This window comes from Clavelina lepadiformis, chromosome 9 (assembly GCF_947623445.1).
Source record: "Clavelina lepadiformis chromosome 9, kaClaLepa1.1, whole genome shotgun sequence".
NCBI lineage: Eukaryota > Metazoa > Chordata > Ascidiacea > Aplousobranchia > Clavelinidae > Clavelina > Clavelina lepadiformis.
This window is the reverse complement of record NC_135248.1, coordinates 10,003,273-10,021,410: the sequence shown is the minus strand read 5'-3', so window position 1 is coordinate 10,021,410 and position 18,138 is coordinate 10,003,273. Positions and strand designations below refer to the sequence as shown.

Sequence of the window (18,138 nt, the reverse complement as noted above, 5' to 3'; positions counted from 1 at the left end):
TAACAAATGCCAATTATAGAACTTGTTTAATTTGCTTATATCCAAACGCCACAGTTTGATAATTGGATTATTATAATAATCCAATTTCATGCATAAAAAATTAAACTGACCGAAACCAATTTTGAATCTGTTGAGCTCGATCTAGCATTTTCTTGACATCTGATGGTTGGTTGGCAAAGCTTATGTAAAAAATGAAACATTTGAAACTTTTAGTCATTTGTTTCTGCAAAGCTTTTAAGATAAGAAGAGGTCTTCTTTACTTCGGTCTTAAAGTACCGTAGATTGCATTATGCTAATGAAACCAAATCGAACCATTATGCAAGCAAGAGGACTGCCAATGAAAATTATTTTTTGAGATTATAAATTAATAGCAAAAATGCATTAAAAATGCATTTGGGGCAAAAAGCAATCTGTAAAAATAACCAACCAAAAATATATGTGAAGTAAAAGTAGTAAGCAACATTTATTTTTCGCTGTTGAATGTGGAAAGCAAAAACTGATGCTAACCTTTGCGATACCTTTACTATACAACAAAAAACATGCTCACAAACATTGAACGAACGGAAAAAAGGGCAAAACCTCGACGGCTTAAAATGTGCAAGACATTAATCTCAGGTAACTTGATACGTATCTTACGCTTAAATAACAATTTAGTTGAACTAACTCCAGTAGTACTATGAGCAGTGGAACGACGCATCAATAAATAAGTATTAATATTAATTTTTCAGCCCTTGCCCTCTACACTGACGTTGATCTTTATTTAAACATCTTTATACATTTGCTTAAGGCGATATTGGTGTGACTTTACGATGTTGAATGCCCTGCACATTAAGATAACTTTTGAATTGACCACTTGTAAATTGAGGGCCATTGTTACATCTAATATACGGAGGTAAGCCGTGCATGGGCAGTAAACATTCGTTGAAGACTACCTAATATTTTTGTCGACGTAATCAATATCATTACATCCACTTCAATATGACGACCACAATAATCAACAACAACAAAAATGTTATCTCCTGAAGGCGATGGGCCAATTAAATCAGCTGCTAAGTGTTGCCAGAGTCTTAATGTTAATTTAGTAAAACTTATTGGTTCAGGACTAGCTGGTTTTGAAACAAATTGGCAACCGTAACACGATTTACAGAGCCTTTCGCTTTCTTTGTCAATGCCAGGCCAACATACCATTCTCGTAGTCGACGCTTCATTACGACTATGCCTGGGTGTCCTTCATGCGCAAGTTCCAGCACACATTTACGCAAAATTTTAGGTACAGCAACTCTTGTTCGACGAAAAATGACCTGTCCAGTATTCGTCAGCTCATTCCGAATAGGTAGATACAGCCTCACTTCTCCCTGGTCCAATCAATGCCAAAAATTTCATCAGCCAGCGACTGCATTTCTGGATCAGCTCTTGAGGCTTATTCAATCTCCCTTGTTTTCAACACGATAGGAGTTGATTCAACGGCAAGAAAAGTGAGTTATTCGTTGATCTCTCGTCCCCCGTTGTTACTATTGTCCTCATCTAGCAATCGAGATAGTGGATCAGCAATATTCTTCACAACGGTGAGTGCCGTACGACGTTCGTGGTATCTACAAGATTGCAACTTGAGAACCTATCGTTCCATTCTCGCACTGGGTTTAGAACGTGGAGAGAATAAAAATTCAAGCAGTTAATGGTTCGTTACCAATTGAACGTCCGAACCGTATAGGGACGTATGGAACCTTTCACATGCCCATACCAAAGCCAAAGCTTCCTTCTCGGTCAGAGAATATTTCCGCTCTATGTAGGACAGTGTTCGACTAGCATAACTTATGATAAGATTTTGTCCCTGTTGCTTTTGTATAAGCACTCCAGCGAGTCCAAAAGGGCTGGCATCTCCCATTACTTGTGTTTTACAGTTTTTGTCAAAATATGCCAAGACCTTTGCATTACACAGTCTATTTTTAAGGGCTTTAAAAGACTTGTCTTGTACATCTCCCCATACAAATCTAGCTCCTTTTAGAGCTCGATTTTTCGATTAACCTGCGTAAAGGTTCTGCTATGGTGGCTAAATGTTGAATAAATCGACCGTTGTAATTAACAAATCACAAGAAGCTCTTCACTTCACTTGTATTTTTTGGCGATCTCGTATCAGCCATAGCCTTTGCCTTGACGTTCTCGTGTCCAATTCCTCGAGTTGACCGCACATGTCCCGTAAAGGTAATTTCTGACATGTTGAACTGGTACTTCTTTCGATTCAGGGTAAGTCCACTTTTTTGTAATTCAGGGTAAGTCCACTTTTTTCCAGAACCGCCATCAGTCTTTTATCATGCTCCTCTTTACATCTTCCGTACACAATGATGTCACCCAGGATGTTTTACACCCCTTTGCATAGCCTGTTGTATCACACGTTGCTACATTTCGGGTGCACAACTCACACCAAACATGAGCCTTTTATAACGAAAGAAGTCTTCATGAGTGACAAATGTTGTTATTTTCCTAGACTTAGGTTCCAATTCGTTGTTGATAAGCCCATTTGATATCCAGTTTACTAAACATTTGACAATGGTTCATGTCTTGTAAGACTTCATCAATGGTTGGTATTGGATTGGTATTTCCCATCTTACAGTTTTATTAGCTTGCCGCATATCCGCACAAAGGCGAATGTCATCATCCACTAACCTTTTTAATAATATGAATGGATTTCATAGTTCCTTCAGCTTCCTGGTAAACCGGTCACGAATGTGGTAAGGGACAATGCCTCCAAAACAGGAATCATACTTATCTAATAGCTGCTCAGTTGAGATACAAGTAATATCTGCTTTAATTGAAAGAATGCCGAGATCTGTTACGGTCCGCTTTCCAAGAAGTGCATCTCCGCTTCCTTCGAACACCACGAATTCCACAGCAGGTAGAGCTTTCCGAGGAACGCTCACATATGCTTGAAAACCACCCATAACGTTCACGGGTTTATCACAACCGTAAGCGTAAATTTTTCTATCTGTAAAAAAAAATTAAGTTATATTTTAAAGATATCGAGTTGAAATGTTCCCGCAATGTATGATTTATTTATAACATTGCAAGATGTTCCTGAATCAACAAACAGTTCAACTTTCACCCCATCAACTTCAATTTTGGCTCTGCTACCAAATTCATTTAAATATTGTATAGACACTTCACACTCTCTCCGCCAAAAAGTTCTGTAGTGGCCTTGCTCACCTCCTACACATTGATAGGAGCAGTATATGCTGAAATTTTGCAATTTCCGGGATTTTGTCGGACTTCTACGTAATGATTAAAAAAGTGTGTTGCACTGATCAGAGGCCAGCATGGCGGTGTTGTTTTTCAATGCGAGAATTACATTAGCAAATGAAGCGTTAAAATCTTCCAGGTCACATGTTTACGTTGGCCTAAATTGTAGGTGAAAATTGATAAAATTTGACTTTTCCGGCCCACAAATGCAGTCTTGACTTCAATATTCTATTGCAAAAGTTAGAGAAATGTGATTATATTATGATTTCATGAAATAACAGCCTAAGCCTCGTAGAACGTCCAACAAAATCATGAAAAGCCCCATTCGACAATTTTTGATTAAATGCATTTTTTAGTAATATCACTTTATAACAAGATAAACTAAGAAATGAGGCCTTTTTTTGCAAGCATATACGGAGCCTCATAGAGTGATGGCGAAAGGATACAACACTTCTCTCACCGCTCTGCCTATCGCAATTTTGTCTGGGTATCGTTACTGTTTGTACAGTTGCCGTATAATGATAGTATGAATTGGCAATAAGTTTCCACCCTTAATAGTTCTGCTATAGCGACACTTTCTAGTACTGCCAGTGGCTTGAGGCGTCAGATTCAATCCAGTGTACTACCTGGGCGTATTGTTGGGGTTGTGAGCAGTTGTTTATTATTGTTTGATCGGTTGTTCGCTAATCTAACTCCATAGATAGCGCATTCATTAACCCCTGATGGCCAGTTAAGCATCACAGCACTAGAACCAAACTGTCAAAGTCTTTGAATCATCATTTGTTATTGGTTCTCAACGAAGCGGTTACTGTTTTCAGAGCACAGAATAAAGTTGCGTTCGGTAGACTGCAAATTACCAACCAACCGACATTACACCAGTATGGCCTATTTAGGGTATTTATTCGGACAGTGCAGCGGTACATTTCGGTAGCCAGTGCGTCGCTAAAAAGTAAAACCAAAAAATTTTCCCTGACCACGCTATGCCACAACGTCAAATGCAAGTGACACGTTACGGCTAAGCAAAACGGGCATCACGCTGGGCTCAAATCTGAAAGGTGCGGGTTCAGCGGCCGTCAAACAGGTAAAACTAAGATCTCTATTATTTTCTTGAACTCTTACGTAGGGCTTTAAAAAAATCTATTTTTACAAGTCGGAAGGCAGCATGGTTGGTGTTGTTTTCTAGTTTGGGAATTACCCTAGCAGTTTGCGTGCTTGAATATCTTAGGTCGCGTGCAGAATTAGGCTAAAATTGTTGTTTTTAGGCCAAAAATTCTGGTATCAATTTTGCGCCTTTGTTAAAAAGTTTGAGTCATGGTTTTTTGATGGCATTTTATGGAATGGTAGTCCAAAGCATACAAAAGTGTCATGCAAAATTTCAGAGAACCCTGTGGAGGAATTTTCGAGTAATCAGTTTTTTAGTAAATTCACTGTATAATAAAACAAACAAGACTTTTATGGCATTTTTTGGTGTTTGACGGCTCCTTCAAATCGTAGTGGCGAAAAAGCGTTGACGGCAAGTACTGTATAATTGTAAGCATTACTTGAACATAACTCGAACAATCAAAACCAGTTAATTGCAACTGACGTTCCGTCACTTGAAATTGTGTAGATTGTTTCAGTAAATATGAAAGCAAATCAACAGTGTTCAGCAGAATATTCATTTGACGTGTACAGTTAAATATTGCACACAAAAAATCATGCAGCAAACATAGTTATAGGTAAAGATTGAAGTAAAACGATAAATCAATGGCAATGTTAAATTTTGATCACAAGAACTTTTTCGAATGGAATCGTATAACACTTTATTTGACACAAGAATACAGAAAAACAATCAATTTTTAATCAAACGTGACGTAAAAGATTGTTTCAAGGTGAAAAAGAAGGGCAAACGTTTATCGGCAGCTTTTTGCTGTTTACAGCTTCAAATTGATGAGAAAATAGTCGTATCATTTTTTCGCGTTCAGTATAATCGCGGAAAGACAGTCTCCATTGTGCCGGGTTTGACGAGTCCAAGTTAAATTGCATGCAAATTGTAACGTCAAAGCCGACAACCCCGTCTATTTGAAGGTATTGCACATCAGCTAAACTGGCGATTTGCAAGCTTGTGTGACGCTGGCATTCTGGTGGTGTGAGTGCAAAATCGGGTAATGGATAAGAGACCAAATCTTCCTCACAAAGGCAGCAATAGTCAGATGTGAGGAAAAACGACTTAAGCAGCGTGCTCCCATTTTCATGGACAAGATGGACAAGGGAATACAACACTAACTCAAACTCGTTCGATGATGAACGTTTTTCAATTTGTCGTTGTATTTCCGCGGATGCAAAATTGAATTCCGTCATCGATTCCTCATTGCACAAAGTAAATCGAACTCCACTCCTTGAGAGAGTTGTTTCAAAATCTTCCAATAATTCGCATCTGTCCAATATGCTGCATGAAATACAACGAAAAGGTGTTACTATTATTTTCATACAAAAGCTAGAATAAAAGTATTACGTGAACGTTATACCGATGAATATACAAAAACATCCATATTAACTACCTTTCGACATCAGATTTTGCTGTAGTTTGACTAGAACCATCAAGAACTTGAAGCAAGTAGCGGGTGATATTGTCTGTTTCTTTGGAACTTCTTGTCAGAAACGTGAAGGTATCGTTAGAAGTCGACCCGGTGATTCGAACATATTGCTTAAAAAGGCCCACAACAACTTGACTTAATGTTGAGGTTGCACATTCAGTAAGTGGCAGTCTCAACGACCGCAACTTAGATGGGTCCCGGCAATGATCAAAAGTTTCAAGGGTTAGGATGTTCTCAAATATAGACTCTTCCACATCCATGAGAAGATATAATGCTCGAGTAGAAAGGAATATGGCACAGGTCACATTATTTCTTGGACGTCCATGAAATACAACGTCACACCAAGTGACATATAGCAGAGTTTCGCTTGACACTTCGCCAACTGAAGATGTAAAATAATGAAGAAGTTGAGACTGATTGTACATGGACAGATGATGCATTGGTGGTGAAGCAAACTGTAAATTCATAACTGGAGAAACATAAAACCTACAAAGTGAGGTATGAAGGGCTGGGTTTGACAAAGAATGCGAGCTGCTGTCGTTGACTTTCTGTTGAATGTCATCATTTTTGAAGTATTCTGTTCTATTTGAAGTTGTGCGTTCACTGACAGATAAAATACTCTCAATAGGTTCAACTGAGCTATCATTGTTTTGCAAATCAATGTTTTGCGGACAAGCATTAATATTACTGTTAAAATCTGGTTTTATTGGAAATAATCCACTTTCGCCATTCAAACTGGATGAACGCGGCCAACTGCATTGCTCTTCTCCATGTAATTTCCGGTAGAGTGGAGCTGTATGGGCACGTGATTTATTCTCCAATATATAGTGAGCAGATGCTTCAGTAACCTCACTGCTGATTGCAACATTTTCGGACAGACTTTCAATTGACTGTTTGTCTTGCAGGGTGGTGACTGCATCCTTATTTTCTTCAATATCTTCAACGTCTGTTGGTATTTCTAACAAAGGCTTTAAATCTTCCACAGAGGACTGTCTTTTGCTTTCATCCTTGCAAATCTTAAGTTGATTTGAAGAACTTTGAAAGATAGCTTCACCATCATCAATTCCTAACTCAGAAAGTCCACTTACCAACTGCTCATTTTCTTTCGGCTCACCAGCGTTGTAACATAAATGTCCTTTATCCTGATGCACTTCACTGCTTAGATCTGCAACCTCACTTGTTGGGTGGATCTCATCTTCTTCTTCCTCATCTTTAACTTGCTCAATTAATACAATTTTGCTGTTTTGTGAGGATAATTCAGGATCAGAAAATTTAACGGGGGGGATATTGTCGATTTCTTCGTTGGCTTCATTTTTATCAAGCTCTGCAGTTTCCAACTTTGCGTCAATACATGATTGACTAGATTGGCTTGATGCTTCAGCTTTGAAAGGATTTATAAGAGAAGAATCAGAGAGAATATTATCTTTTGGTGATACTGGAAGTGGTTGTTGGTACACATCAGGTGAACCGAAATCTGACTGAGGTACTGAAATGTCAGAAAAAACTGTGTAAGTTAACATTTGTATGTTTATTAACATTAAAACTAGCTATTAAACTTTTGTAAATCGTATCACTGATGTTAACGGTAAAAAAGAAACATGCTAGTTTATTAATAAAGTAATATACAGGTTGACCTCAAAGTAGGTTTACAGTTATTCAACTGTATATTTTGCGTTGATATGTTAACAGTTTAGATCTTAATCATAAATAATATCAAACCATTATGCTCTGCTAATATTTAATTTCCTCAAACTCCCATTTCCACTTATAATTGTTTTATTTGCAAGTTAGTAGGCGTGTGTAACGTTTGAGTCGTGGCATACATTTTAAACCAAAACCAGAGATTGGAAATTGTGCCGCAAAGCAAAGGATGTTCTGCAGAGGTTTGAAGAGTGTTGCAATGTTGAAGGAGAACATTTTGTGCGTCTGAGTGTGTACACAATAGTGATTTTAAGAGAAATGTGGGAAATGGTTTTACAGTACCTACTTTCAGTACCGCATAACTGCAACCTACTTTTGGTTCACCCTGTATAGTGTGTATATATATATAGGCCAGCCAATACCATTGGTATGAAGAAGTTGATTTTCACTGGAATTAGAATAACGCAAACGTCCAGGGGCAGACATGATAGTGTTACTACCACCACTATGGTCCTGAAAATGAAAAAACAAGAAAAAAGCTTAAACTCCCAAATAAAAGCTTCCCACAATTATACCAACAGTTCTAAACGGAACATTTTTTGTTGTAAAAGTGGTGGTATTGCACAAAAATCTAGCCAACAATAACCTTAGCCTCAATGAAAAAACTAAACAGTTGTGCTACGGACAACCTGGAGTTGTAACCTAGTCGATTTTTTTGGACTCGATTTAACCAACATACAACTCGATTCGGTGTTAAATTTGCATACATCACTAATGTGCAACGTCATCTAATGCACTAATGTCAACCTGGTTATCAATTAATTAGTCAATGCAGTTTTGAAGTTAGCTTGGTTGGAAAATGCTCAATCTTTTATGTCAAGAAGTGATATTTGGCTTCTACAAATATTGGAAGTCATTTTTAAGTCAAGAAAACTCACCTTTTTATGGTGAATACGTATTGGAGATGATATTCCAAAATTTTGATGGCTTGCTATGTTACTTTTTTGACTGCTTGCTCGGCGTGACTAAACAATTGCTATAATTAGATACCAAATTATACTGTGTCAATAACTATACATTGAATTGATGTCTATGTATAGTGGAAATGCGCAAATCCAACTGACATGAATCTGATTATTATGCATGAATACTGAACATATTATAGTGAATCACAAAAACATGAAACATTTTTCCACATAGTTTAAAAACTATCTCAATTTTCTATAGAAAAGGCTGATTTTTATCATTTATCAGCTAGACAAGCAATTATAAAATTTGTTCTTCGCTGGTCAATTAAGGAAACTTGGCAGATTAACACCTAATTTCTCACAAAAATGATGTAATGTATTGTCATCTGTGACATTCCTATGCAGAAAGTAAACATTACCTGCTACTAATGAAATAACTATGAAGACGTATTCCATCTAAAACGCATTAGCTAGCTGCTAGCCTACCATACCTAATACATACTTAAGTTATAATCAATACTGTTTTTACATTGTGACGTCATAATAACCGTCCTCCTCATCAAAATAGGAAGCCAAATTTGTGATACAATTTTTGGAATAACTGATCAACCACAACATATTAATATTAAAAATCTTTTCACCAGTATGTCTACTGACAACCACTCTTTGATTTAAGGCCAATTTGTTTTTGAACTTATCCCTCACTTTAATATGAAAATGCATCGTATAAAGATAAACTTGAAATCAGAAAAACTAAAAATGTATCATATGTCTCAAAAAATTGAAGTGCAAAAAAGCAATAATATCGTTTTTGAAATCCGTACCAAAAACACTCGTAAAACCAAACTGACCACTACTAAAATTTTGGCATTGACGAATGGCTGTCTAACAAAAAAATAATATATTATGTTTATAACATTTTACTTTCATTATGACATAATATTTGCAGGGTAAAAAGTTTAAACCCTCCCCACGAAGTATAAGCTTTGACAAATTACCTTGACAATAGCATGAAGTACCGCAGCCGTGTCCAATTCTTTTTGTGTTGATTCAACGTTATCAAGACAAACCTCACAAGCACGTGACCCAAACCGAGATAAAGTCTGAGTCCTATAATCAAAGTCATGGGAGATGGAATTGTTAGCAAGGTTAATCTTGGCTAAACATGGGAGTGATGCAATGTGATCCACTTCTGTTATCTACAAATGTTTATGTTTTACTGAAAACGCAAGAGTTGATGTCAATATATTTTCGTTCACTGCTCATAAAATGGCACAAAAAGAATTCCATGCTTTTAATTATAAAAACTAGCGCAAAAACATTAGTTTTTGAACTAGTATGAGAATACAATTACCTGAGAAAATAATTGTTCATAGATTAAAGATATATATAGAAAGTAATGATAATACCATACCTTGGAAATAAAATTTTCAGAAATATCAACGGTTTCTAATGAATATAACTTCCCCAGACCTTCAAGTGAATGCAGTCGATTTTGGGACAAGTTTAATGTTTTTACATTTCCAAGTTTGGCATGAGCTAAACTTATATCTTCTATTTTGTTGGAACTGAGATCAAGAAATGTCAAACTGGAAAGATGCTGCATGAAAAACAAAAAAGCTATTTCACAAAACAAAGTGGAACTCTTTAAAGAAAACAAAAAGATGTGCCCAAATGTTTTTGTAATAGAAGCAATATCATATGAAAAAAAATACAACCATAACTTTAAAATAATATCATACTTCCAGATTCTCAATTTTGGTGATGTTGTTCTTGCTTAAGTCCAAAAACTCCACACAGGTCAAACGTTTCTACACAAGCAAACATTTAGGAGTACTCTGCGCTAATGCGCATTGTGCAACAGACTAAACAGGTTGACTGAGTTGTAAATGCTCACCAATGATGCGTCCAAAGAGCTAATACTGTTGTTACTAAAGTCCGCTGTTATTAGTTTTGACCAGTTAAGTATGTAATCTTCTACTCCGCAACCACCAGTCAGTGCACTCTAATAATAACCAAAATTAATCCATTTGTTTATTCACATAAAAATAAGATAACCAGCATATCAAAAACTCATTTCAATACATTCATCACTATCACACGATATACTACCAAACTCGATGCAAAACAACACATGACTACGAACACCTGCAAATCTTTCAAACTCTGGTGAACACTAAGAGAACTGATTGTATTGTGAAGACTGGCCAAGCATGTCACTTGGTTGGGACCACAGTCATCCACTATCAACTGCTGCAAGCTATGGAATACTGACAGGTCAAACAATAAATCTTCTGCGACAACATTACTCGCATCAATGAAGCCTTTTGTGCATTTGATCTATGGAAAAAAAGTACATTTCTTAACTCTGTAATTCAAGTTCATGTATATTTATTTTTTTATTTCTTATGCGATTTACTTTCTACAACATATTTCCATAATAAAAATATTAAATGCCGGCAAGTATTATAGGTACAGACATTTTTACAAAAGATTATTTCACCCATCGACTAAACTACACAAAAGTTACATACATGCAAATGTTTGAGTTTTTGTACGAAGTCCAACACATGTCCAAAGTCATATTTTGGATCATCAACATCTACAAATAACTTAATAGTTAGACTAGGGTTAAATAAGCAAATAGCCTTGCACAGTTCAGTACAGGAACATAAACTCTTTTAAAACAACACTACCAAAAGGCTGGTAACCAAAGAGATTAAAATTCTATCTTAAAAACTTATGATTTAATATTAACAGAATATACCTTGAGGTTTCTTTAACATCAAACGTTCTGTAATACACCATAATTCCAATGGAGTCAATGTATACGAGCTTCCAGATTCTAAAACTTTATCACCATTTTCGTAGAAACTAACTGCTAAATACTGACATATCATTTCCACATCCTGCAATGACACAAACCAATTGAAAAATTTCATGCTAAAAACTACAAACATTGGTAACAGTGGTAAGACTTACGTAAAGATGGAAATGCAAAAACTTTCGAAGGGGCCGTGGAAGCCTGTTGATATATTTCTGCTGTACCAGAACTTGCAGGTAAGCCTCTAATTCACCTCTAAAAAATAGATTTGCTTACATGTAATTGGACTGCTTACATGCTGTTTGTTGGAGTAATAAAGTAAGGAGTAAAACCTGGATTAAAAAACAATAAAGTATCTCGAATTGGTATTTAAATTTGCAAGAATCAACATGGCAGAATCTATCAAGTCTCAAGGTTCATATACTTCCTAATAATAAAAAATCGGTTTGTCCAACTAAAAATTACAAATGGTTCAACTAATGGTATCTACTAATAGCTATCAAACACGACAGTCAACTAATATGGTATCGTACCAAAAATCCAAAAAAAATAAATTAGCATAATAATAATTAATCAAAAAACTGGCAGAGCACTATAAATACTTTGCAAAAAATTCAACATAATGAGTATGTATATATACCAAAAAAAATTTTTTTCAATTGTATTTAGTGGTTAAGCAGTGATTGCCAAAAACCTTTATGGCAAAATTATAAACAGGAATGTATGAAAAACTATAATATATGTACTTGATGGATTTTGATGGTGCAAAAGCAATATTCATTGCACATCTATGGCTCTAACGCCTCTCACTTATCTAAAATCATGAAATTCTATAAGGGTTAAATAACTGTATTTAAAATGATTCTAAAAGAATCCATCTGACAAGCATAAAAAGATCGCTACAATATCCTGGAGTTAGTGACAAACTAATTCCACTTCAAATGTATAAATTTACCTAGTAATTTGCAATATTTCACAACACTTGTATAATATTATATTTGAAAAGCATCTGCATATTATTGACTAACCTACAATTCCTATAATATAATTAATTCAACCTACAGACTACAGTACTACGGTATATACACAGCACTGTACCTGCGTTTGTCAATAAATGTTGCAGACATTTTGCCAAATATCTTCTTTGGAGGAAGTAAACTCTTCTCCAGAGAAGGATCCTTAGATCGAAGCTAACAATAAGTTGCAAAAACCATTTACACTACTTTTAAACAAATTTTATTTTGATACATATACACATCATTTCCTTTTAAAGTTCTCAAAACAGACAGCAGTTTAAATATTACGTAACTATGTATATAACCTGGCCTACCCACCTAGCCGTAATGAGAATGATCATTTATATAGCAGGGTTCATTTAAATGATAAAATGTTAAATTTTTGTAGTGTTATATGATTTATGATTCATATAATATAACGTACATACCAAAGAAATGATTTTAAAAGTTAAGTACTTAAGGCATCATAGTGATTCTATATTTCAGTAACAAAAGTAAGCATGATACCCAGTGATCTGTAATATATGTAGGCATTAATATGTAAGCATGATATCCAGTCTTACCACATCATGTATTTCCTTAAATTCACTATATCGATGTTTTACTGTCCAAATAAATCCAACATGGTGAACCTCTATAGTATATTCCTAAATAAAAAGTGGCTTTACAAATTAAAGCTGATGTTTAAGCTTATTAAGTCATTTTAATGTATGCAGCTTTAGTAAAATCCTATAAAACAATGTACATGCTTAATAAAAACCAATAAAAAAAAACTGTCCAGAAAAACAACCCCAGACAAAGGATCATTTGAATGCAATAAAAAAACTTTTAAATAAGCTTTAAGCATTTTATTATCGACGTGTACATTAGTGAGATGGTAGACAATGTGATAGCGAGAACATTACACACAATGTGATATTTTAATTTAATGGATTGTTAAAATTTTTGAATGGGTAAAAATAAATTTTTGTTTCATCTCTTTCATGAAAACTGCACTTACGTGTACCAAAGCCTAACTCAACCACCAGGGTTATAAAAAAGTTTTGCTTCTTTAAAACTTTAAGGATGCGACAACAATAACGATACTGGAATGTATAATTCGGCTGATACAATTTGGTTTTTTTTTTTTAAAATTACATTTCAGAAAAATCAAATCATATTTAAATCAAAATCCAGGATTGGTTACAACCTTTCAATATACTAAACCATATGCTTTAAATGTACATACATCTATACACATTTTTTAATAATAATCACAACAACTGTCATCATAAACTAAACACACATTTAGCAAACTTACTGTGTAATCATCTACTTGCTTTGATTCTGTCACATACACCAAAGATTCAGTAACCATACTAGTTTAGCTCAGCAGCACATTTATCAGATATCTGCAACAAACTTTTAAACATAAATTAGCCTACCTAAATATAGTGAACCGATGCAATGAGTCCAAAGGATATTTACAAACTTTGCTTTCACATTTAAGAGAAACATAGCCAAATTTAATGCTGTAAGATGACTGTACTACTTAGCTATTTTGCCTAAGCAAGTTCTTCTCCCAACTAGAAGGTATGACAGTTTTAGACAAGAAATCATGCATGCAAAGACACAAATTTTGGCATGATCTGAAGCCTTTACTCTTTTTTTTATTTATTATAAATCAATGTTCAAGCAACAAACTTTACCCAACTTGTTTATTTTGAATTGCTATAAACAGAAAAAAGTTTGGTTAGCACAATGATTCTTGTAAGTGCATGTGCCACGCTTTCCATTATGGATGCTCCATACATTTTTTGGGGGTTTACCTTTAATCCATTTACTCCTATATTGGTTTTAAGACTTCGATCGACCATTCAACCAAATGATAGAGCACTAAACTTAAAATAATTTGAACCATGTCCTAAGTGGTGCTACCATTGGGCGTGACATTAAAGACGTTTGCTCCGGATCGCTGGTACTGATGAACAGTTACAAATTCGAGCAATAGAAAATAAAAAAATCAAGTTACCCATTGTTATATGCTTATAGGCCTATTTGCATGAAGAGTATCTAAAATCCAATTTAATCACCATATTTGGCAAAAAGTAAATTGTGACTTGTTGGTGACTTAGCATGTTTTAGGACTTGAAGTTGACTCTGTGAAGGGTAACAGTAATTTTAGAAAATAGGAAACTAAGGAAATGAGAAAACCTAAGAAATACCCCAAACTTTGATTTCAAGAAATCAAGGAAATCTCATAATGGTGGACACAAGAATTAGGAAATCATTAAGCATGTCAACAACATGTGTGGAAACGTGTTAGCTAGGATCTTATACCAATGAAGAAAATCGATTTGAACTTGCAAGGAAACGTAGGAAATTAAGGAAACGCCTAAGTCAATTGTATTAAACTTATACAGGGAAACATAGGAAATTGAATAAATATGTCAGTTGTCAGCTAGGACCCATAGTGGAAATTGTGGCAACTGCACATACAAGGTTCATCAACGTACACACCTGACTTTGTCATCTTTGAACACGTCGATTTATAACAAATTAACTAAAAAAACAGGTTGTTTGAACATCAATTTATGATAAATAAACAAAGAATTGAAGCTTCAGTGCAAGCCCATCACACCCAAATATTTGTCTCTGCAATTGCCCCATAATTTCTTGTCGAAATCTTTTGTACTTTCCAATCTGGCCTAGAGACTTACAGGCCTTAGCAAAAAAGTTGCAATTTCAAAGCGATTGTGTTGTTCGCAATCGCCCCCTTTTTTATGTGATCGACCTCACGAGTTACTACTGCGCAATGTAACATTCAGTAAGTTTTGTCCGAAGGGGAAAGCCTTTGTATCTGATAAAAAATAAAATGGGAACTTTATAATTTAGTAATTTGTATAGACAGAATTACGCAACTAACAGCAATAGTCACGCCGTTTGAAAAATGAGAACTCATACCATCAAAGCAGAAGCAAAACAAGTTATCAATCTTCAATCGTCCTCACTCATATTGTAACAATAGCCGCCAGTGTATGCGGTCATTATGACAGATATGTTTGTTGTGTTATTTGTGTAATACTTCACACAAGTAATACACAAACGAACAAAGTTATTTTGTCATAATAGTAAATTGTAATAAGTTATATAATTGGCATTTTAATAAGCGATTGTGTGTTCTCCAGTTAGATGAAATGTAATATTTAGACAGCTGTGTTATCCTTGGTTAATCCTGTTAATGTTATTCAAAAATTGAATCCCTAAACCGACATATTGACCTAGTAAATAAGTGTTTTCAAGTAGCGTCGCATTTTAGAGTGTATGAAGTTTGATAGTGCTTGTAGTGAAAAGCCTCGGTGACGTAGAATATGTTACATATCTATACGTAGCAGGATGCAAATAACATGTCTTTCGCTGACTGGCTCAGATAAAGCGATATAAAAACTTAGGCTTGGTTCAAACCCGGAGCTCTTCTCTCTTTTCCCTTTTCGCTTATTCATCATTCAAGTCAAGTGATAGCGCTTTTCGGATTAGAAAATGGACATGAAATTGTTTCTGATGTGACTACGACTATATTTTAGAAAATATAACAATTTCGACTTTATGAATGTTGTGCTGACTTAAAGAAACAATCAGAGATAGCATATGTAACGGAGTCAAAGGTAAAATAGTCAAGTAGTTCTAAAAGAAAGACAAACGCCTTTGGCTTTAGGCCAACCTAAAACAATCAACATCGCCATCCCCACAGCTCCCTAAATTTTGTTCCATGACCCCGCAAGTTTACTGCAAATTTACAACTTAGCCCGGACCAGCAACCAGCTATCGCCGAAACCATAACAAACCAAACCATATCGACGTCTCATGTGCATTGGGACCGGAAAATTTCTTACATTGTTTAATATGACGCTTTGGGTCATCGTCATGAACGCAGTGTTAACCGCTTAAAATTTGTCTTCCTAACTGGAAATGACCCCTCAAGAGGTGAAAGAAGAATGCAATCAAATTATACATGTCACCGACTTACATAAACGAGAGAAGAGAGTCACGCAACCGCTCAGGCGAAACGACACTTTTCTCTTGTGACAACTAGCATGTGACGATCGCCATAATCGCCCAAAATAATTTGAAAAGAAAAAAGCATTGCTTAAACTGTTTAATAAAATAACGTCTAAATTTATTTGCACAATTTTCCGGCCTAAAGACATGGCCTTTATTTGGGTCATTCTCTTGTATCCAAATGCGCAATTACAATGATTTGTAAACTTAGTTACAAAAATTACTCGTTCGGCAACTATTACAAGAATCATAGTCTAATGAAAGTGTAGCTAAGGTAGAGATACCGTAGAAATTTAGATATCAGTAACGTGAAACCAGGTGGTAGTCTGGTCGCACTGCTTGCGTAGCTTGTGCGGTTAGTAGGAACATAATCTATTAATGGCGACAAACATATATACAAAACGGTATAAATACACATTCGGCACAACAACATTTTTAAGCGGCATACATGCAAGCTATGCACATGTGACACACAATACACGCAAATAATGTCAACACCTTGCTAAATACATGCAACGCAACAAACATTATTTTCTACAAAATATCCTTGTTTTGTAGCTTAGACTGAAGCGGATCACTTACCGAAGCACTTCGTTGAAGGGATGTTTCAAGTCGAATGCAACCAAATAAAACATGTCGCCGGTTAAGCTGAACGAAAGAAGAAAATCACGCAAGCTCTCGAGTGGAGTGATGCGTTTCTATTTTGTCGCCCATGCAAAATTCTTGTTTCAATTGCACAAATTTCCAGTCTAAGCACAAAGCCTTCATTTCGAGGCTTATCTTGCTTTGAAATGCACAATTACAACAATTCTTAATCTCAATTACCAAATCTAATTTTTTGGAAATTATCACCAGGAGGATTGAATGAAAATGTAGCTAATGCATAGCTATTGAGATCTCAAACATTTCATTTCTTTGTTGCTATCGAGCGCCTAATACTTTATAGGTTTGCAAGCAGAGAACACAACTTTTTCTTCATCTTGGCAAAATGCGTTAAATCACCTGAGCTTTTAAGCATCAAGCTATTTAATGAAAGTATTATCAAAGCAGAAGGGGCTAATCCACAGGGAGGTTCAATTTACATAGTTTTCCCCTTTTCTGGATGCAGTCTACACAGCAATTTAGCATGAACAAGTGAACTCTTGTCCTGAAAAAGTGCGACTAGTTAAAAATAATATTTGTATGCAATATTTATTTCTTTAAACCACGTATTCAGAAAAAGGAGTGCCTGTTTGGAGTAGGGCTCTAGGCGACCACCTCGTTCGCAACACCCTAAGCCTGAAAAGCACTTTGACATATAAGAGTGTCTTCACTTAATTTTCCTGTTCAATTATCTGACTCCATTGTTGCGTGAGGTTATACTCTAACCTTTTGTCAGCCGAAAAGTTTTAATTTTACAACAAAAATAGCTCACAAGAAAAGATTTTTATTATAGGTGCCATACACTTTCTCAATATGACGAATAACCAAGAGCATAAGACCATAAGTAATACCAATGCTTATAAGATATCTAATACATGAGTTGCAATTGCCATCACTAGCTTGACTACTAATCTATTGATTTCGCTGATTCACGCAGTTAAAGCTTTCCATCTCGATGATTCACTCAAGTAAATCTGCTCGCTGGTAGAAGTGCGAGCTAATATATCGTGAAAACGATGGGAATTAAAATGTTTAATATGAAAAAGCTATGAGTCGTTGCAGCTGCAATGGATAAAACAATGTTTTTACAATGGGAGATATATATAGTTAAAGCTGACATATTCAGACATAGATAAATAGTCAGTTTAAAAGTTAAGAATCGGGCATTTCCAATAAAGACTTCTTATCAGCACAGACGC

At 35.4% G+C, this 18,138-nt stretch overlaps 1 protein-coding gene across 1 annotated transcript; it reads right to left on the bottom strand.

Moving 5' to 3' along the window:
* Positions 1–4,741: 4,741 nt before the first annotated feature.
* Positions 4,742–17,670, bottom strand: LOC143470625 (uncharacterized). The gene is made up of 16 exons (XM_076968875.1): positions 16,880–17,670; positions 13,560–13,650; positions 12,823–12,906; positions 12,342–12,433; positions 11,402–11,498; positions 11,187–11,328; positions 10,954–11,021; positions 10,568–10,759; positions 10,317–10,424; positions 10,162–10,230; positions 9,834–10,019; positions 9,418–9,618; positions 8,390–8,476; positions 7,874–7,964; positions 5,775–7,296; positions 4,742–5,662 (listed from the first exon to the last, which is right to left on the bottom strand). Exons 2-16 carry the CDS (start codon positions 13,614–13,616, stop codon positions 5,101–5,103), a joined length of 3,558 nt encoding a protein of 1,185 aa, XP_076824990.1. The 5' UTR covers positions 13,617–13,650; positions 16,880–17,670; the 3' UTR covers positions 4,742–5,100.
* Between the last annotated feature and the right edge of the window lie 468 nt (positions 17,671–18,138).

What these genes read in the sequence shown, in the direction of transcription:
- LOC143470625 (XM_076968875.1), bottom strand. Translation starts at nt 13,616, where the DNA reads ATGGTTACTGAATCTTTGGTGTATGTGACAGAATCAAAGCAAGTAGAT. An exon ending in AGCAAGTAGATGATTACACA is followed by an intron (nt 12,907 to 13,559) that starts GTAAGTTTGCTA and finishes CTTTTTATTTAG; the next exon opens with GAATATACTATAGAGGTTCA. An exon ending in TACGTATTCACCATAAAAAG is followed by an intron (nt 7,965 to 8,389) that starts GTGAGTTTTCTT and finishes TTTCATTTTCAG; the next exon opens with GACCATAGTGGTGGTAGTAA.